Source organism: Girardinichthys multiradiatus, chromosome 3 (genome assembly GCF_021462225.1).
Source record: "Girardinichthys multiradiatus isolate DD_20200921_A chromosome 3, DD_fGirMul_XY1, whole genome shotgun sequence".
Taxonomy (NCBI): Eukaryota; Metazoa; Chordata; class Actinopteri; order Cyprinodontiformes; family Goodeidae; genus Girardinichthys; species Girardinichthys multiradiatus.
Window position 1 is genome coordinate 5,773,259 of NC_061796.1, and position 20,311 is coordinate 5,793,569.

The 20,311-nt window shown below is 38.5% G+C and overlaps 1 protein-coding gene across 1 annotated transcript in view; it reads right to left on the reverse strand.

Moving 5' to 3' along the window:
• The window catches only part of kmt2bb (lysine (K)-specific methyltransferase 2Bb), a 45,317-nt gene extending 31,264 nt beyond the window's left edge, over nucleotides 1-14,053 (reverse strand). The window contains exons 1-12 of the mRNA XM_047359248.1: nucleotides 13,726-14,053; nucleotides 11,033-11,111; nucleotides 7,338-10,910; nucleotides 7,073-7,254; nucleotides 4,543-4,665; nucleotides 4,265-4,451; nucleotides 3,263-3,494; nucleotides 3,108-3,175; nucleotides 2,744-3,001; nucleotides 2,515-2,621; nucleotides 1,435-1,560; nucleotides 32-145 (exon numbers count right to left, since the gene is read on the reverse strand). Coding sequence (XP_047215204.1) covers nucleotides 32-145; nucleotides 1,435-1,560; nucleotides 2,515-2,621; nucleotides 2,744-3,001; nucleotides 3,108-3,175; nucleotides 3,263-3,494; nucleotides 4,265-4,451; nucleotides 4,543-4,665; nucleotides 7,073-7,254; nucleotides 7,338-10,910; nucleotides 11,033-11,111; nucleotides 13,726-14,034 — 5,358 coding nt within the window. The 5' untranslated portion in view covers nucleotides 14,035-14,053. The remainder of the gene's footprint in view (nucleotides 1-31; nucleotides 146-1,434; nucleotides 1,561-2,514; nucleotides 2,622-2,743; nucleotides 3,002-3,107; nucleotides 3,176-3,262; nucleotides 3,495-4,264; nucleotides 4,452-4,542; nucleotides 4,666-7,072; nucleotides 7,255-7,337; nucleotides 10,911-11,032; nucleotides 11,112-13,725) is intronic.
• Nucleotides 14,054-20,311: the final 6,258 nt, after the last annotated feature.

Sequence of the window (20,311 nt, forward strand, 5' to 3'; positions counted from 1 at the left end):
TTAAACAGAGCAGAGAATACGGAGCGGTCACCTCATGTTGTCCTTTACTGGCGCAAAGGAAGCAAACATAGGGTGGCATGACAGGCGCAGAGGTCAGTATACTTAAACCACCCATATTCCAGACATTCTCCAAAGTACAATCCTCCTGAAGATGAGACAATAAACAGGAACAGTTAGAGCTCTCTCCACTAACCAACCTCTGTGACAGGAAAATAACTACATATATATTTGAGATAATGTAGGCTTGAACTTTTAACTTAAGAGTGAAGACCATTGCTGTCGGGCTAAAATATGCTTTTTGGATTTGGTTTTCAGTGATAAGTACTGAAGCTTGTTCCTCTGTGAATTTAAAAGCAAACAATGGCCCCTGCTGGGCATATATTGAAAATACCACAAAGAATTTATTCAATTTGGGAATCTAAACGCATAATATACAGATTAATTCATTTTCTCGGGAAACTTAAAACATTAAGGGCAAAATAGAAAAATGTTATGATTGATCAATTCAATTTAGTTTTATTTATATAGCGCCAATTCACAACACATGTTGTCTCAAGGCACTTTACAAAGTCAATTCAATTGTCCGGTACATACATTCCAATTAATTCTAACTATCAAACAGTTCAGTCAGATTCAGTTATTTATTCAAATTGGTTAAAAAGTTTTTCCATCTAAGGAAACCCAGCAGATTGCATCCAGTCAGTGACTTGCAGCATTCAATCCTCCTGGATGAGCATGTAGAGACAGTGGACAGTCACTGGCGTTGACTTTGCAGCAATCCCTCATACTGAGCATGCATGTAGCGACAGTGGAGAGGAAAAACTCCCTTTTAACAGGAAGAAACCTCCAGCAGAACCAGGCTCAGTGTGAGTATTACATTCAAGCATATTAATGGAAGGTTGATTGGAAAGAAAACATATGGTAGCAACAGGTGCACAAGCAATAGGGGGCCAAGGCTTCAAGGGACATTGCATGCAGATGTATAGGACACTCATTCATTCATCTTATATACCGCTTATTCCATAGTGGGTCGCAGGGAAGCTGGTGCCTATCTCCAGCAGTCTACAGGCGAGAGGCGGAGTACACCCTGGACAGGTCGCCAGTCCATCGCAAACAACCATGCACACACTCACTAACGCCTAAGGGCAATTTATAAAGACCAATTAACCTAACAGTCATGTTTCTGGACTGTGGGAGAAAGCCGGAGTACCCGGTGAGAACCCATGCATGCACAGGGAGGACATGCAAACTCCCTGCAGAAACCCCTGCTACCAACTGCGCCACCATGCAGACTATCCAAGACATTTTACAATCTGTAACAGGTCATTTACGTGGAATAAAAGCTGCTTAAAACCAGCAAAAACAAAAAGTTTATTTTTTTTAATGACATCAATGGCAACTGATACTGTATTCCAAGAAGAAATGTGTGTCAACCTTAAAGTCCAGCCTGATTTTGTGAGTTGGTTTAGAAGACTCAACTTCCCGCTGCTCAAATCCGTGAGCAAGGGCAGCCAAGACACTGGGAGGAGTCTGCTCCAAGGGAACCTGGGATGAAAGAGCCTGAGAGACAAAGCCAACATTAACTGAGACTACGTGGATGCTACAAAATGGACAAAGATGCTTAGTCTTATTTTAGAAAATGCTTTTAATAACATAAAACATATGACTAGAGGGTTAAAACATTCAGAAACGTCTGCTTTGTCTGCTTCAATTTTAATAACAAGGAGTCAATCTAAAACCAGGTTTAGTGGCAACCACAGCGAGTCAATGCTAGACCTGTCTGACTGTAATTAACCATTAAAGGGATAGTTTAAGATTTCTAAATTAAGTTTTTATCAAAGAGGTTAAAAACAGTTAATTTATCTGCAGTGGATTATTATCCTGGCGGCTGTATTCAAGTTAAAATCTGAATTTTGGACGCTACGGTTGAACTAAACACTATTCCAAGAAGGGCAAAGACTAAAGTGGATTTCTACCATGTTGAAGCTTAGAACCCCTGTTAAAGTTGCATTGGGTGGTTATATACACAGGAGCTGGTGAATTATTTACACAGAAAATAGGAGGTAGGAGATGATGCCACCCAGGATCTACTGAGAATAGATAACAAATCTTATAAGATCAGTAAGATCAGTTAAACAGCACTTACTTACTTAAACTGCTATGATGTTTTAGCTTTTTAAAGTGCTATACTTTAATTACAGACAGTTACTCTGACAGAAACGCTTTACATGTTCTGTTCCCAGTGGTGCACCACCTGCTACATTTCCTGTGTCGATAATCATCGGCTTCTCTGTGAATATCCACACAATGGAAACATGATTGTCGATTCAATATTGCTAAAACATTTGCCTAAGCTTCTATGTTTCAAGACAGTGGCTTTTATTCTTCTGTCCATCTGAGACTATCAGCTTCGGCCTCCAAAACCAACTGCTCTAGTTTTAACCTAGATGAAAACGCCAGAGACATTTACTGCAGTCAAGATATTAACTGATAGTTCTGATTATTTTTGCTCACCTTCTCAGGTTTCCGTCGACCTTGTGGTACCCGATGTGAGCTGGATTTACGGTGTCTGACTTCATCATCTGAAAAGTCTTCAAAGAATCCGTCCAAGGACACAAAGTCTTTAGGACAGCAGAAAATTCATTATTTACTCACAATGCATTTTTACAAATGACCACATAGAACTATTTATGCTATGATTAAAAGGTATTACAAGTCTGTGGTTTGCTCAGTCTTTATTTACCTTGGTTGAAGCGCGGTCCAGCACCCCTCCTCCTTGCTGGTGAGGCAGAGCTAGAGAAAGCTTTGTCGTCGAGATCCGAGTCATAATCCACAAGGTCAAAATAGACTCGAGGCTTCACGACGCGCTTCGGCTGCTTCCTTACTGATGGACTGTGGCCGTCTGTGTTGGGACCAGATGGAGAGTCCCCGCCTCCCTCGTTCCCCTCATCGTTGCTTGAATACCCCCCGCTAAGAGATGACCGCCTCCGCTTAGACAAACCTTACCGAAGAGGGAAAACTACATTTAACTGTAGAACAGGCATTGTAACTGACACAAGGAAGAAGAAAAGTACTTGGTTGCAAAAAAAAAAAAAGCAGCAATATACTTTTGGGAGCTGTTCTGCCGCTAAGCCTACGTGCTTTCCTCTCTTCAATCTGATCACATCTCTTATACCTTGTGGGTAAAGAAAGGAAAAGAAAGATCATTATTTCTGAAGACTCTGCTGTATAACCCAACAGGTACTCATTATGTTAAACTTACACACAACACTGTCGCTTGGTATTGGGACCACCAAACTTAGGCTTGTCGAGGCAGTTTATGCAGTTTCCACAGTCTTCCTCGTGGTTGCAGCCTTTGCAGATGCCACACCTACGAGAGCGGTACCCGAACGGCCCGAGCCCTTTCTTCTTCGCGAAATTCGACGTCTTTTTCGACTTTGTTGCCTTTGGATCCAACAGGCTTGGGCTGTCTGACTCTGATGGAGACCCAATATCTGCAACCAGAGGGACACTTTAGTAATCATAAACCCAGGCAGCGACCCTCACAATCCAAGCAGATATTTTTTGCCAATGTTGGGGCTAATAGAATTAGTCTAGAGCTCAAATGTCTATAAAACAACTGGAGGGGAAAAAGGAAACATTATCAAGTTTAAAAATACCTCTTACATATATTTTGTTTTTACAGAATTTTGACATTTTCATTATCTGACAGTTACATATTTTTTAAAAAGGAAGACAAAGAGCACATAGTTTGTACCCTAACGAAATTTAACTGAACGGTTCCTCCCTGTTGTAACATAATGCCAATCTGTTGTGGAAATTAATGAAGATACTGCATGAAAAACAAAAACTGTCAAAATTGGTCTTTTGTTGCCTTTATATATAAATATATATATATGTGTTAAGAGGTTACAGACCTCTGGACAAACCAACAGCCTGCTGAAAATTTTCTAAAAAGTGTTAAAGCCTATTTTTAAAGAGCTTGTTTCTTCCTAGTTCATATCAAAACATATCTAATTTAATAAAAACACAGGTAAGGTGGTTATTTTATACAAATTAGATTTAAAATGAGTATGTTAATTATCCAAATGCATTCATTACTTTGCTAAAACTGGTAATCCTAAAACCAATCATAAAACTGAAACGTTGCTCAAAATAAACTTGAAAAGTAGAAAAACTTCCATATTCACAAACGTTACATTCACAGGAAAATTCAGGAGAGCACCCAATGAAAGAAAACGCCGACCATCATAATGACAACAACCTTTAGTAATAGCTGACGGGGAGATGCCAGATCTTTCATGCAGCGGCAAGGCACTCAGTCGGGGAATGTCGTCGGGTACCATGCCTCGGGGCTGGCCGAGCACCACGGAGGCAGCGCGACACACGTGCTTGATCCGCGGACCTCCTGCTCGACGAAACTCCTGGCACAGTGGGGATATGAGCTGCGGCTGAGAAGAAAACAACAGGGTTGGTAGAACCAGACACCAGAGACTTTTAAGACGGATCAATGTGTGTCCCTGTATTGATCTGAGGACTCACTTGTCCTTGAAGCGGCTCGGTCTTGACAGGAACCTGAGGACGAAGAACCTGCGCCCTCTGCTTCCTTCTCTGTCTTTTTGAGGCAATATCTTGAGATCTTGAATCCACTGGGCCAGATAACAGCTACAGCGGAAATAAAGAAACAAGGAATTAATTCAAGCAAGGGAAAGAGGCTTGTGTACTTGTGTTTATCAGGAATGCAGCTGTCTTCTATAACAGGTGGTAATCGTATCAGCCTGTCTGGTCTTGGATCTGAATGTGACTACATGTTTAGATTACATTGGAATGAACTGGATTGAAAAAATAAACCAATTTGAATCTTACCAATGCTTCTCCAAAAATAAAAGCATCGTCGAAAAGGTCATTTATTTTAGTAATTCAGAAGGTGTAACTACACACAACACAGTGTTAATTCAAGGCTTTCTTTTTGATAATGGCTAATTGCTTACAGCTTAAATCCTCTTTTCCAGATTATTAGATTACCAATAAAAATATATATTTTAAAATAGAAATGTTATGCTATGGGCTACACAAGCCTGCTGAAGACTGCCGACTTGACAGCGGTCCAGCATAGTCACTGACCACCATCCACAATGAGGATTAGCCTTTAAAGGTCATAGCTAAAGAAGATAGTTGTACAGTTAATGGAAATTGAAGTTGAAAAATTTAAGTTAAAAAAGGTACAGAGGCGACAGAGATAAGCACAACATTGAAAGCATCGTGAATGGAAAACCATGGGCTACCATTGTCTCATTCCTTGTGTTACATCAATGTGGAGCCAGAGATAATGTCACGGTCATGGGTAATTTGTGGAGCCATGTCATCTGTTTGGTTCATTATGTTTCCTCAAGACCAAAGGTCATAGAGGAAATTTAAGCGCACTCCATGCTGCATTTTTCATCGTAAGGTACACTTCAACTGTGAGAGACAGGGTAGAAAAAAACAACAAAACACCTGCGCCTGTTTGAACTCGCTGCCTGAAACACATCTGTCTGCACACATCTGTCTGCACACTCAATCAGACTCCAACCTCTCCACTGTGGGTAAGACCATGGTGGAGGACACCAGGGGCAAAGTTGTAGACCTGCACAAGACTGGGATGGGCTGTAGGACAATAGGCAAGCAGCTTGGTGAGAAGGCAGCAACTGTTGGTGCAATTCTTAGAAAACTAAAGAAACTCAAGATGACTGTCCATCTCCCTTTGTCTGGGGCTCCATGCAAGACCTCACCTCATGCAGCATCAATGATCGTGAGTAAGGTGAGCCGAGAACTACACAGGAGTGTACCCGAAGAGAGCTGGGACCACAGTCTCAAAGGTTACCATTTGTAACACACAACCCTGCAGCTGGTGATCAAGCCAGCACATGTCCAGGTCTATCTCAGGTTTGCCTATGACTATCTGGATCATCCAGATGAGACATAGGAGAAGGTTGTGTGGTCAGATGAGACCAAAATAGAACTTTTTGGTCGAAACTCCACGAGCTGTGTTCGGAGGAAGAGGGCCGAGTACAACTCCAAGAACACCATCCGAAGCCTGAAGTATGGGGGCTGAAAACATCATGCTTTTCTGCCAAGGGGACAGGACAACTGAACAGTTTTAAGGGGAGGATGGATGGGGCGAGATTTTGGACAACCACCTCCTTCCCTCGGTAAGAGTATCGAAGATGGGTCGTGGCTGGGTCTTCCAGCATGACAATAACCTGAAACACACTAAGGAGTGTCTCCATTAGAAGCATTTCAAGGTCTTGGAGTGGCCTAGCCAGTCTCTAGACCTGAACCCAATCGAAAATCTTTGGAGGGAGCTGAAAATCTATATTGCCGAGAGACAGCCCCGAAACCTGAAGGATCTGGAGAAGATCTGCATGGAGTGGTCCAAATCCCTGCTGCAGTGTTTGCAAACCTGGTCAAGAACTACAGGAAACATTGGACCTATGTAATTAAAAACAAAGGTTTATGTAGCAAAAATGAACTTCCACATTTCTACTGTATCAAATACTTATTTCATGCAATAAGATGCAAATATTTTTTTAAATATTATAGAATGTGATTTTCAGAATTTTCTTTTTAGATTCGGTCTCACAGTTGAGGTGTACCAACGATGATAATTACAGACCTTTCCATAAGTAGGAAAACCTGTAAAATCCAAGGTTTGTCAAATACATATTTTTCCCATGGAATAAAACCAAGAAAATAACAACAGGTTTTTTTTAAAGCATTATTAGACTTTTGTCCATTAAAAAAAGGCCTGGAAAAAACTGGTTTTGATACTTAATTTCCTCTTTTCCATACTTATCCAAACAAAAGCAAATTCCAGACATTTCAAGACTGCGCACAGACACTGAATTTTGAATTTTCATTACATGTAAGAAATAAGCAAAATTAACAATATATCAGTGTAATGAATCTATGAGTTTCCCTTTTTGACTTGTGAAATAAATTCACTTTTCAATTGTATTCAAATTTTGTTGAGATGCACCTATAAACCATTATTTTATGATAATAAAAATAAATGTGTAGTGTTTAACCTTACCCCAGAGGACTTTAGCTGTTTCTGCTGGTCGATTTTAATGAGTTGAACCTTTGCTTTCCTGAGGAGATTCAACATTTTTTTATTTGCACTAGTGAGGCGTGCCCTTTGTGGCGCTCCCTTCTCTATATGCCCCAGAGGAACGCAATCACCTGAGCCTGACTTCTGTACTGAAGACAGCTCTCCTGCAAAAACAATAACTGTTCTATTAAATGCCTTTATTTTAAAAACATTTATCGGTATCATGTCTAATTATAATAACTCTTACCTGAACCACGATGGAAAGTGTCTTTTACTGCCAACACTTCCTCTTCACATTGTTTCAATGCGACTGAATTGGAATTAGGAGTCCGAACACAGACAGAAACCTTTCTCACCACCCCTGGACTATCCAGGTCTTCAATCTTGATTTTTGACTTGTCCTTTTCTACACCTGTGTCCCTCTGTCTCAGACTGATGCTCATGACTTCGTCATCAAGTCCCTCTGCTAAATCAACCGGAGGCAAGGCAGGTTTCGTCACAGGCTCGAGCTCCTGTGTGATTTTGCTTTTTGGAAGTCCCAATACAGGCTTCTTTAACCTCTGATAAATCTTCAGGTGAGCTGTCTGCTTGTTAAATTTGGGCGGACTCTTCTTTTTCAGAACATCCACGAGGTCTGACGATGGTTTTGGGAGCTTATCTGCTGTGGTAGATAAAAATAGATCCTCACATTTGCTCTCTGGGGTTTTATCCAGTGTATACAACTCCTCGCAGGAATCTTCAGAAAGATTCCACTTGAAGCTCGAATTCTTTAGAGAAGTTTTCTTCTTTTCATTTTTCTCACTTTTACAGTCAAAAAACAGGCTATCGGCTAAATCGATGCTGTCCTCCAGGTCCTGAGCTGAAAAAAGATCAACATCCAGCTGAGCTTCACTCAAAATATCCTCTTCATCAATTGGAAAGATAGGAGATAACGGCATTTCTCCCCCATCGTCTCGCCTCTTTCCCGGGCGAATGTTTAAGCCCAGCTGCAAACCCTTCTTCGGAGAGTGCCTTCGAGGCAACACGGACATTCCAACGTCATCCATGAACCTCTGTGGGGTCTTGATCACTCGAGAGGATCTTGCACTCACGACAGGCATAATGAAGTGCTTGATGTTTTTTACAAACTTCGACTTGCAAGGCTGAGCACTAGCAACATCCGGCTGTCCCGAGTTCACTGGAGTGTCTGCTTCTTCTTGCTTCAAACTACCTTTCTCCATTCCCATATCAATCAACTTGGATATGATTTTAGACTGGGATTTGGGTTTTTTAGCTCCAACAAAAGGCAGCCTTGTGTGCTTCTTTTTGTACTTTTTCTGTACTCCAATGAGTGTGGAGCTGCGGGGTGGAGTGGAAGCTGCCAGCAGTGGAGAGCTGTCATCATCAGCCTCAAAAGTACTTTGACTTTCAGGGGATTTAAGTGGAGCAAATTTTCCATCACTGCCTCTGTGCCTGTGCTTTTGACGCTGACCAATTAAGGTTTTACGTTTCTTTTTAGATTTCTTGGATGATTTCTTGGATGTTATTAGATCACTTGTTTGACTTTTGGACACCACTGGCTGCTGATTGTCCACAATCTTCTGGCTGTCCAACAGCTGCTCACTGTCCATCTGCTGATTGTCCCCCAACTGCTGACTGTCTATAGATTGCACGTCTGGTTCCTCTTTAACTGTTGGTTGTATCTGCTTTTCTTCTACTTCTACTGAAACAGGGTCCTGTCTGGTCTCTGGTTCCACTCTATCTTTTTCCTCTAGCTCACTCACCTCTTCGACTGAAGGCTGAACATTTTCCATCTGAATGGGCTCAGGGTTAATAAAGTCAAGCGCATTGGGGGCTGCGTCAACTGTGGTATCAGGCAAAACAACAGCCTTCTGCTTTTGAACAGATTTCTTCTTCTTCACTTGTTTATTATTTCTAGGTTTTCTGGGTTTGGAAGGTACAGGCAATGGTTTGGCCTCTTCAGTCTGTGGCTGTTGCTGGTTCTCCAATGTCTGAGAACAAACATCAGCTGGTGTTTGTGAGGGACTGTCAGCGACTATTAGAGTTTCCTTTCCAAAAACTTCAGAGGAGTTTAAACTGGTTACCTCTGGAGGGTCTTCTTCCAAATTCAGACATGGGTTTGTTGGAAGAAGTTGAGGGGTGGACTGTTCAAATGAAACCTGAGGAGAAACTTCAGCTTTCACCTCTGACATTTCTTCTTCTGGGTGACTTTTCCTTAACCTTCGTTTCTGAGTGGTCATAGGTTTTTGGCTGACAGATTTCTTCTGAGGAGAGTCCAGGCTTGATGCTCTTCTTCTTAGCCTTCTACTAGGACTGGCCTCAGCATCCTCTAAAGATGACTTATCCTCTTGAACTTCTGGAGGATCTGTCAGATGTTCCTCTTTCTTTTCATGCACAGGGTTAACCTGCTGGATCAGAAAAGACGGCTTTGAGCTTTTGTGTTTGCCAGGAGATGAGACCTTTTTAATCTGAAGAGGTGGTACCTTCCCGCTATCTGCTTTAGCAATTTCTTGCGTGGGAGATTCAGGCGAAGGATCTGCTTCAGCTTGCACATGTAAACTTGATATTTCAGAGTCAGCCATGGTTTGGAGATCCTTTTCAACATTTGTAATGATTTCCAGTGGGGCTGCACTTTCATGTTCTGATTTTTTACCGTGTCCTTTTGTGTTCTTTGCACTGGTGTCACAAGGAGGGACTTGATCTACTTTGCTCACAGTCTCTGTTGGGTCCTTGAGGGTATCTTCTGCCCGTGGGGTTTCACTTCCAACTTTGACTAATGCTAAAGTCCAAATATATTTTCTTCGTTTTCTCTTACGAGACGAAGTCTTCCCACTGACCTGTGCATCAAATTTAGGGTTTCTGATCTTTATTAACTTTATATTTGGGACCCTCATTTCCTCGATTTTAATGGGCAAACTTTCATGTGCGGCTGAATTGTCAGGTTCTATGGATAATTCTTGGTTTTCTGGAACTGTAATATCTTTATTTAGTCTTCTGCTTTGCCTTCGTCCTTCTCTCCCCACCACCGGTTTGGCCTCAGCTTTTTGTGAAACTTCTGACTTGATCTCTGGCAGAACTGTAGCGGGTTTACTCAGACTTTCTGTTTCAGATACACTGTCCGTTATGTTTTTAGTGAGTGGGTTAGTAACTCTAGTGCTTCTACGAGTCACTTGTTTAACCTCGGAACCCTGAGGTGGGGCCGCTTTCTTTTTCTTTAAATTCTTTGTGTTCAGATTTTGTTCTACTGACCCGCTGTCCTTAACTACATCATTCAGTTTTTTCTCTTTTGCTTTTTGGTCATCAACCACAACTTTGGCAGTAGTCCGGCTTACAGGCTCGGTTGCCTTCACAGCAGATCTCCCACGCCTCCTTGTAGGTATGCTCCCCACTCCTTTGTCCACAGTGCTGAGTTCATCCTCGTACGACTCGGTTTTGAACTTGATGTGGGCGCTTAAAATCTGATCTCCCTGAATGTCCTTAATGTCAGGCTGATTCTGCACGTCTTTCAGCTTCAACTTCTTATCTGCTTTTTTCTGAGGCTCCTTTATAGTTTTCACTTTCTTTTTGGCCACCAGCTTTATTGTAATCCTTGGTGCTGCTGCTGAAGCTCTGCTTTTAGCCGACCCTTGGTCCATAGTGTTTTTTCCTTTTGAAGTTTTCTTTAAATCCTTCGCTGGTTTTGTTTCAAGAGATATGTCGTGTATTTCCTCCACAGCTTTTACATTTTTTATGGGACAAGGTGGGACAGCCTCATCAATCACTGGCGCTTTTTGTTGTGGCTTCTCACTTTTTCTTCTAGATTTTGCGCTGACAGCATCTCCTACGAAAAAAAAAAATATATATATATATATTATTTTAATAGGAAATTGTTCAATCTTTCATGTAACGCATTTTCTTCTCTATAGTTTTAAATTTCAGGTGACAAAATAAAAAGCTGTTTACCTTTGGAAGATTTTTTTTGCGACATCACAGATTCTGCAGAGCGTCGTTTGTCAGCTTCAAATCCTTTGAAGTCATCACCCTTTATGAATAAAAAATAATAATGATGAATCGCCTGTATACACTTAACAACACTAGAGACAATAAAAAAAACACAAACAATTATTTACAAAGCAGTAACAAAGCTACAATTTAATGATTTAAAAAGCATTTTCACTAACAAGTAGTAGTTTTCTTGATGAAATGAAGACATTTTCTCTGGATGTTCACACAGGGATGGATGGCAGGCTAATCAAAATTCAATTCAAAAATACTTAATTAATCCCAAAGGGAAATTAAATATTATGGTAGCTTATAACAGACCTACTGCTACATGCCACCACCTTGAACGCCGCATTTCTAGAATTTTAAGCATAATGTAGATTTAACCACTACAACAAACCAACCAGCGTGGCTGTGAACGTTAGTGGGTCGGACCATGGTTTCTAGGTCAAATGAAGACAATCAAAATTGGACGTAATAACTAATTTGTAGAGTTAATCTTCAGTCTATAAATAACTCAACCAAAATCATGCTCTTCACAGCACTGATTTATGTTAAATAAAATCAAATATGGGTTAAGGACAAGCACTTTATTGCCTAAATGGAAATTTTATGATTCATTAATTTTCAGATGGATTGAAAATTACAACCTCTATCAAAGAACCTATAGCACATTCTTTCTCTTTTGTGTGCAGTAGATCAAATTTGCTGTGGTTTGCTGTGTTCAGTGTAACCGTTACCCAGCATACTACCTGCTCTCATTCATAATTTGTCTTGTTCCCAAGTTTCTGGGAACAAGACAAATTATGTATCCATTGCAGCTGCATAACTGACTGGTTCACAGACATCATCACAATATCAGTGTGTGCAATATTGCAATTGCAAATTACTCCTTGTATACAATATTTGGAAGGATCTTATATTTTAAGTGTCAGACAGTAACACCACATATCGATCATATATTTCAGTAGTTAGATTTACTCTAAGTGCTCTTAATGCGCTCACCTGATGTTCAGCCACAGTATCTACCACAAAAATGAGCACCAAATTGTTTAGGAGACTGCTGATCAAGTAGTCCGCGTAGCGCCGCCTTGTTTAAACCCATTCTAAAACAGATTCTGACAGAGTAACACTACATGCAAAACACATCTGCATATGATGAGTTGGACTAAAACATTGTAGACGCTTGACATCTGCATAACAATCTTCTCAGATTTTATGCATACTGTTGCATGTGCGGCAAACAGTGCTGCCGGTATTGTAAACATTAGAGTCAGATGTAATCTATCAGACATATGGCGCGAGAAAAAACCAAAACCAGAGAGAGAAATAAAATTGAATCTGAGCACATTTATGTCTATAACCTTTAGGGGTTACAGAAGTATGAGGGGTTCACTGTGCATGGAGCCACATGGTTATTGTACAGTTAAATATTTTATTTCAAAGTACAAAGGTTGGTATTACATATTTATTATTAGTAACTAGCACTCTGCAAAGACATGTGTTCTAAGAGAAACCCTTAAGTATGATTGAGAAACTGGCCATCTTATTTTTGTGCACACTATCAATATACATATGCATAAAAAAAACTAACATTAAACAGCAGTTCATACCTTGAAAACAGATCTCAAAGTATCCCCAATAACAAATAATCGGTGACAACCAGGACAATAATATAAAATGTATGTAATGGTCAAGATCTACACCGTCCTTACAATTTAACGCAAACTCCTAACTCCGTGTTCGGTAAAACCATGTTGTAGGTAATAATGGTCACGCCTTCACTGCTGTTAGAAAAAGCTACAGCGAAACAGTCTGTAATCAACCAATTCCTCCAAACACTTACAATCGTCTTTACACTTGCAGCTGAGACATAAAGAAAATCTAATGCACAAGGAAAACACTCTATTGGTTGCGTTTCAACTCTACAAATTGTCCCATGTGCGGCAGTGACTTTGGCACCACACTTCTGTAGCTCCATTTAAACATGCCCTGTTTGCTAACAGCTACCTAACCCGAAACGATTTACTCCTTTCTGACAGTTAAGAAGCTTTATAGACACAATTAAAATGTTATCGTACTGTTTGTATGAACTTTATACTTTGCCAGCCACAACACGTGTTTTATTTAAGCCGACTTTAGCAAAGCATAAAGCAAAAATAGTTAGCGGCTGGTCTCCGCAGAGTACGAAGGCGCTAGCCTTCCTGCTCTTTGTGTTGGCTATTAGCAAGCTAGCTGATATTCTGGCCCCGTAACGAGAAGGCCATACGTAAACTAACTGCGGTGCACGTTTACAAATGCTTATTCTATCATTTGAAAAACATTTAAGTTATCCATGTTTAACCTTTAATTCTTTTTAATTCTTAGAGAGCAAATGAGAGCGCGGTGGTAATGTGACTTGCTGTCTGAGTTAAAATGACATTTTGTGTTTGGGGTGTTCTAATGGGAAGCTCAACTAGGCTAACGGTGGTTAACATGTACCGTTTAGCTTAAAGCTAAACTTAGCTAGCCTGCCAATGGTATGTTGACATTTCTCCATGGCACCTACCAGTCATACAACCGTGGAAAGCACTCATAGTGCGTATAAAACGATCACAGTGAAGGTGACCATTTTGAATAAATTACCCACTTCCTTAATGAGTACGGCACCTTACCTCTTCACTTCCACTAGAGCTATATCCAGCCTGGCCGAGGATCTTGTGGCTTGCCTCTATCCCGAGTAGGCGCAAGTGAGACTGGTCTTCGTTTAACGACAGAGCCAGGTTTGCGGGCCTTGGCCCAACGTTAGTCACATCATCAGCTTCTGAGCTTGATCGCCCGAGTTGCCATCGCTTCTCAGAGCGCAAACGACTGCGCGATGACCAAGGCCGACCGGGGAAACGACCTCTGGCCGTAGCGGTTCCACCTTGGCCTCCTACGGCAGCCGCGGTTGCTGATCCGCATCCCGCTGCCGCCGCCATCATTGCTTCAACAACAACACACACCGACGGCTAGCAGTTAGAGGGGGAGACAAGAGGGAAGGCGCGAGATGGGAGGGAGGGAGGGAGGGAGGGGGGGGGGGGGGGGGGGCGCAGTGGGACATGGGAAACTGAGTTTTTTTTTTCACTTAGCAGCGAGTTTGATTGATTTCCAGATGTAGCAATGCAAATTGAAGAACTTTATTAGCTCCAATGTTGATGACAAATACTGATTCAAGTATAATTTAACACGTCAGACTATAACTATACTTTTTCATTACCGATTAAACAATTTTAAAAACTAAATTATCTTAAAGTTTGCATAGTTAATACGATAAAATACAACTGATAAAAATGATAAAATATAATATTATGGTAATGATTAAATGTCGGTGAAATGCATTGTTAAAGCTACGTTTTATTGTTTTTAAGATCAAACGATAAATTCACACTGTTTTACCATCACAGCACAGTAGATGGCAGTGTACTGCATACCTGCACATTTGATTCCACAAAAAACAATGCATCTTTTGCATGTTGACTGAGTGATAGCATTTGTTATTTTTAATACTTTTGAGTTACAGTTAATGAAAACCCAAAATACAGTTTTTTTCCAGAAAATTTGAATATTAAGTAAGACTAATCAAAAATGTAATGGCTCACACACTTATGGGGAAACCTGCTACTTGACAGTTGTGCAGCAGACAGTTATTGACATTCTCCACAAGGACGTTGTTCACAGAGTACTCCAAGGCTGTTATCGGTTAAAAGTGTGACCGAAAAAGGTGCACACGCTACTATTAACAGCAGGCTCAGAATTCACAGAAAAAACAAGCTATGCCTAAATATATATGACACTGTGTACAGTTAACCTATAAAATATGAGTGTCATTTTTTTGATAATAATCTTCTGAGATGCGGATGTATTTTATATGAAAAGCTCTGCATTTGCCTTTATTTTAAGATCAGAATTTGTTCAAATATTCTTGAAAAAGGCGCGACAGTGGCGCCGGCACACAGCCATGTTCGAGTCCCGGCCCACTGAGGTGTGCTACATGTCTTTATCCCATTTTCTGTCAGCCATTATTTAATGCTAACGAAATCTTTGGGGGGTGGCTGTAGCACCCCATTGGTAAAAGACACAAAATTAAACGTTGCCTTTTCTTTTCTCCCAAGAACACTCATGAGTTTCAGACCTTTTTGTATCAAGTGTTCAGGGAATAATGTGGGGTTCCAGTTTCGTCACTTAGCATTTTCATCAGACTTAAAAATTAATGGCTGGTGGACTACGCAATACGAAAAGTTCCAGAACATGCATGGTGGTTTATGTTTTATTTTTATGTTTATTTATTTATTTTTTTAGAGAGCTCTAGTCTCCAGAATTTTTACAAGGAAGAAACTTCCCTCGTGTGTCTCCTTCGTCTGTTCGCTAAGGGGCAGAATCTATTATAATTTTACCTTGTGGCTGCTCCAAACAGAAGAAAGGTGGCGAGGAAAAGGACGAACATAGAGCAATTTTATTTTAAAATGTACACAGATGCATCCCAGAGTCAGGGCGCTCATGAGTATCTGTCATTGTTCCAGAATTCCAACATGAAATAGGGAGGAAACTAAATTAGGGATTATTTATAGCTACACAGCAGAAATGATTGCATTGTAATTTTTATTAGAATAGATTGGGTAGACAAGAATATAAAATGTCGGTATTTGTTTAGATTCAAGTTCACTGTTAGTCAGTTAAAGAAATCTTTCAGAAAGCCGTCCTGATATTCTAATAAAAATCCAACAAACATTATACCGTATTCAGATCATAGCAGGAGTATTTCTCAGGGTATCTGAACATGGGGTGAAAGGAAATGGAAAGGCAGATAAGGCTAAACAATCAACAAACTGGGGTGGTAATGTTATAAGAGTCACACAGTAAGTCAAGGTTAAAAGCATTGTTTGTTTATTTATTTCAAACATATATACATTATCTTCATAAACCATAATATATATTTATATTACTGTTTGTTTGAAAAGAAGGTAAGCAGAGGTATTTGACCATGCCCCCTTCCTTTCAGATGTAACTTACGTTACACAGTATTCTTCCAAAATAATAAACAATAAAAAATGGACAACACTTGTCCTATCACAAAAGGAAAGATAATATACCCGAACATAAAATATAGCTGTCAAAGAAATCAATAAATTATGCTTTACAGAGGAAAGTAGGAAAAATGGCAAAAACAATGGGAGGATAATATAAAAGGAAGAAGGTTGTACAGAATTCAATGGAAGGTTGCAGAAGTTAGAAGTGCTGGAAAAAACAGAGCACAGGAAAGAATGATAACTAGACTATGGCTGGGACACTCAGGTCTTAATTAAACAGTTCACATGATGGGGAAACAAGAGACAGGAAGATGTGAATTCTGTGGGGAAAGTAAAACAATATAACATGTTAAGTACAACTGTAAGAAATACCAGAGAGAAAGAACAGAATTAATCGGAGTCTTGAATAGGAAGAACAACAGTATGATGTTTTGAATCTCTTAAGAAAAAGTCCGTTTCACGTAAGCTATACGATTATTTTCCGTTATTTGGTTTTAACTTAGTTATTTAAATAATTGTTATTTGCTTTGTTTTTTCAGCGTTATTGTCCTGATTTACCCTTTCTTATCGGTTGGTGGCAGTAATACACCAAATTGTTGTGTGCCAACATAAAAAAAATCAAGAAGAAGAGGAAGGAAAAGACGGAGATGAGAGAGGTTGTCGGTGGTGAGACTACGTCGAAGAAGAACGGTTTTCTCCCAAGGGAAAAACAAAAATAGAAATATATCGGATTCGGAAAAGGTGGATTTGGGCATAAACTGGTATGTGAATGGTTCGGTTGGAAATGGAGACAGGAAATGAGGAAGACATGGATTTTGAAGGGTGGACGCCAGCTGGGAGAGGAACAGGGAAAGGACGAGGAATTTAAAATAATATTGAAACTTAAGAACGAGGAAGAACAGGATAACATCAGCCCCATTGTGGTGTCAAGAGAGATAAAAAAGAAAATTGGAGATGTTGAAATGGTAAAGATTTTGAGAGATGGAAACTTATTGGTAGTTTGTAAAAAATAAAGAACAAGGCTTTAAAGGTGGATAATATCTGCAAGAAAACGGTGTTGGAGAACAAAATTATGGGAGAAAATAAAAAAATTAGAGGAGTGATTTATGGGATCCCTCTAGATGAAGATCTTGATAAAAATTAAGAGAAGTATTATTGGTGCAAAAGTGAATAACTTGAAAAGATTGTCAAAAACAATAAATGGAGAAAAAGTAGGAAGTATGTCAATCTTCATTGAATTTGACGAAAAAGAGTTGCCACAAAACATCAAAATAGGTTATCTTAGCTTTCAGGTTAGACCTTATATCCCTCCGCCACTTCGTTGTTTCAAATGTCAAAGGTATGGACACATAGCAGCAGTTTGTAAAGGGAAGCAGAGATGTCCTAAATGTGGTGAAGATCACAAGTTTGAAGAATGTAAAGAAGTACAAGAAAAATGTTGTAACTGTGGAGGGCAACATAGAGTTACGTATGGAGGATGTGAAGTAAGGAAGAAGGCAAAAGAAATCATACAGATTAAAATGACTAAAAACATAAGCTATGCAGAAGCAGTTAAAAATGTGAAGGAACAGAAAACAAGAAAGATTGAACAAATAGCGAATCAAATTCCACAGCAAAGCAAAGTACAGTCAGAAGAAAATGTTACAATATCAGTAGAAAAACTAATATTATTCGTAGCATATGTTATCAACTGTACTGACCAAGCCAAGCATAAAACTGAGAAGATTAAAATAATAGTGAGAGGAGCTGAAAAGTTTTTGGGGTTTAAGGAGGTATCATGGGAGAACATAAATAAAAAGTTGGAGGTAGATGGGAGACAAGGAACATCTGGTGAAAGTACATGTTAATATTGCAATGGAATGCAAGAAGTTTAATTGCTAACGGACAAGAACTTAAAGGTTATTGATTATTATATATTGATAGTCTTGAAGAACAACCAGAAATTATTTGTGTTCAGGAAACATGGTTAAAAACAACATTGGATTTTGTGATAAAAGGATATGATGGTGTAAGAAGAGATCGACAGGAGAGAAGTGGAGGAGGATGTGGAATATTTATTAAGCAAGGGATACAATATCAAGTATTAGGGAAAGGGAAAGAACTTGAATATATAGTAATTGAGATATGGGAACAAGAAGGTAAATTTAAAATAATACATTTTTATAATCCATGTAAAACATTGTCAATTGAAATAATGGAGGAGTTAAATGAATATTTGGAAGGGAAAGTAATTTGGTGTGGAGATTTTAATGCAAATAGTACATTGTGGGGTAATTGTAATGATAAAAATGGACAGGTTATAGAAGAATTAATGGAAATAAAAAATCTAGTATGAATGATGGGAGGGGAACAAGAATCAATGTAAGAACAGGGATGGAATCAGTTATTGATTTAACAATGGTTTCAAATGGTTTAGCTGGTAGTTGTGAGTGGTGAAAAAATCAACTATAGTAGTGATCATTATCCCATTACAATAAGAGTAGGATTAACTTTAAATAATAAGAATATAAATGTCAATAAAAAACTAAATTTTAATAAGGCAGACTGGACTAAATTTAGATACTTGAGTCAAATAAACTTAGAGAAAGTAGATATGAGAATGGATATAAATGATGTAAATTTACAAATTTGTAAGGTAATCATGGAAGCAGCAGATAATTCTATAAAGAAAGCAGGGTGTAAAAGTAATAAGAAAATGGTACCATGGTGGACAAATGAATGTAAAGAAGCAATAAAGTTAAGAAATAAAGCATTTAAGGTACTAAAAGGAAATCCAATTTATAAGAATTTAATTGATTATAAAAGAAAGCAAGCAATAGTAAGGAGAACTATTAAGAAGGTAAAAAGAGAATATTGGAGAAATTTCTGTAGCACAATAAGGAAAGAAACAAAAATAGAAAGAATTTGGAAAATAATTAAAAGAATGAATGGCATAAAGAGAGAGTTTGAATATCCTATATTAAAAATAAATAATATAAATATAGTAAAAGATGAAGATAAAGTTGAAATATTGGCAAGAATGTTTAGTAAAATTAACAGTTCAAATAATATTAGTGAAGAGGGAAGAAAAGGAAGAGAAAATACAAAACTTACATATAAAGATGTATTACAGAGTGTTGAAGAAACAAATAATCTGTTAAATGTTGAATTTACAAAAGCTGAATTAAATTATGCACTGAGGAAGACAAAAAATACAGCACCAGGTAAAGATCAAATTTGGTACAGAATGATAAGGCAACTTGGTGGAAAATCGAAAGATATAATATTACAATTATATAATAAAATATGGGAGGAGGGAAAATTACCACTGAGCTGGAAGGAATCAATTATAGTACCAATAGCTAAACCAGGAAAAGATAAATCAAATCCAGGAAATTATAGACCAATAGCCTTAACATCAAATCTATGTAAATAAAATAATGGAAAAAATGATTAATAGTAGACTAGTATATTATTTAAATAATAAAGGATATATGTCAAAGTATCAAAGTGGTTTTAGAAAAGGGAGGAGTACTAATGATCCAATGCTATGTTTAGAGCATGAAATTAGAAGAGCACAGGTAAATAAAGAAAGTGTAGTGGCAGTATTTTTTGATATAGAAAAAGCATATGATATGATGTGGGTGGAAGGATTATTAATTAAATTACAAATACTGGGCATTAAAGGGAAAATATTTAAATGGATCAAAGACTTTTTAACAAATAGGAAAATACAAGTTAGAATTGGGGAAGTGATCTCAGGAAAATATATAGTAGAAAATGGAACTCCACAGGGGAGTATTATAAGTCCGTTATTGTTTTCAATTATGATAAATGATGTATTTAAAGATATTGGAAAAGTAATGGGATGTTCACTTTTTGCAGACGATGGAGCTGTTTGGAAAAGAGGAAAAAATGTAGATTTCATTGTAAAGAAATTACAAGAGGTTATTATTGAAATAGAGAAATAGGCGTTACAATGGGGATTTAAGTTTTCAGTTGAAAAAACCAAAGTAATGATATTTAATCAGAAAAAAATAAACAAGGAAATAAAGTTAAAATTATATAACCAAGAATTAGAGCAAGTAAAGTATATAAAATTTTTAGGATTATGGTTTGATGAAAAACTAAAATGGAATATACATATTCAAAAAGTTGTTGATAAATGTAAGAAAATTTTAAATATTATGAGATGCTTGGCTGGCAGTGGCTG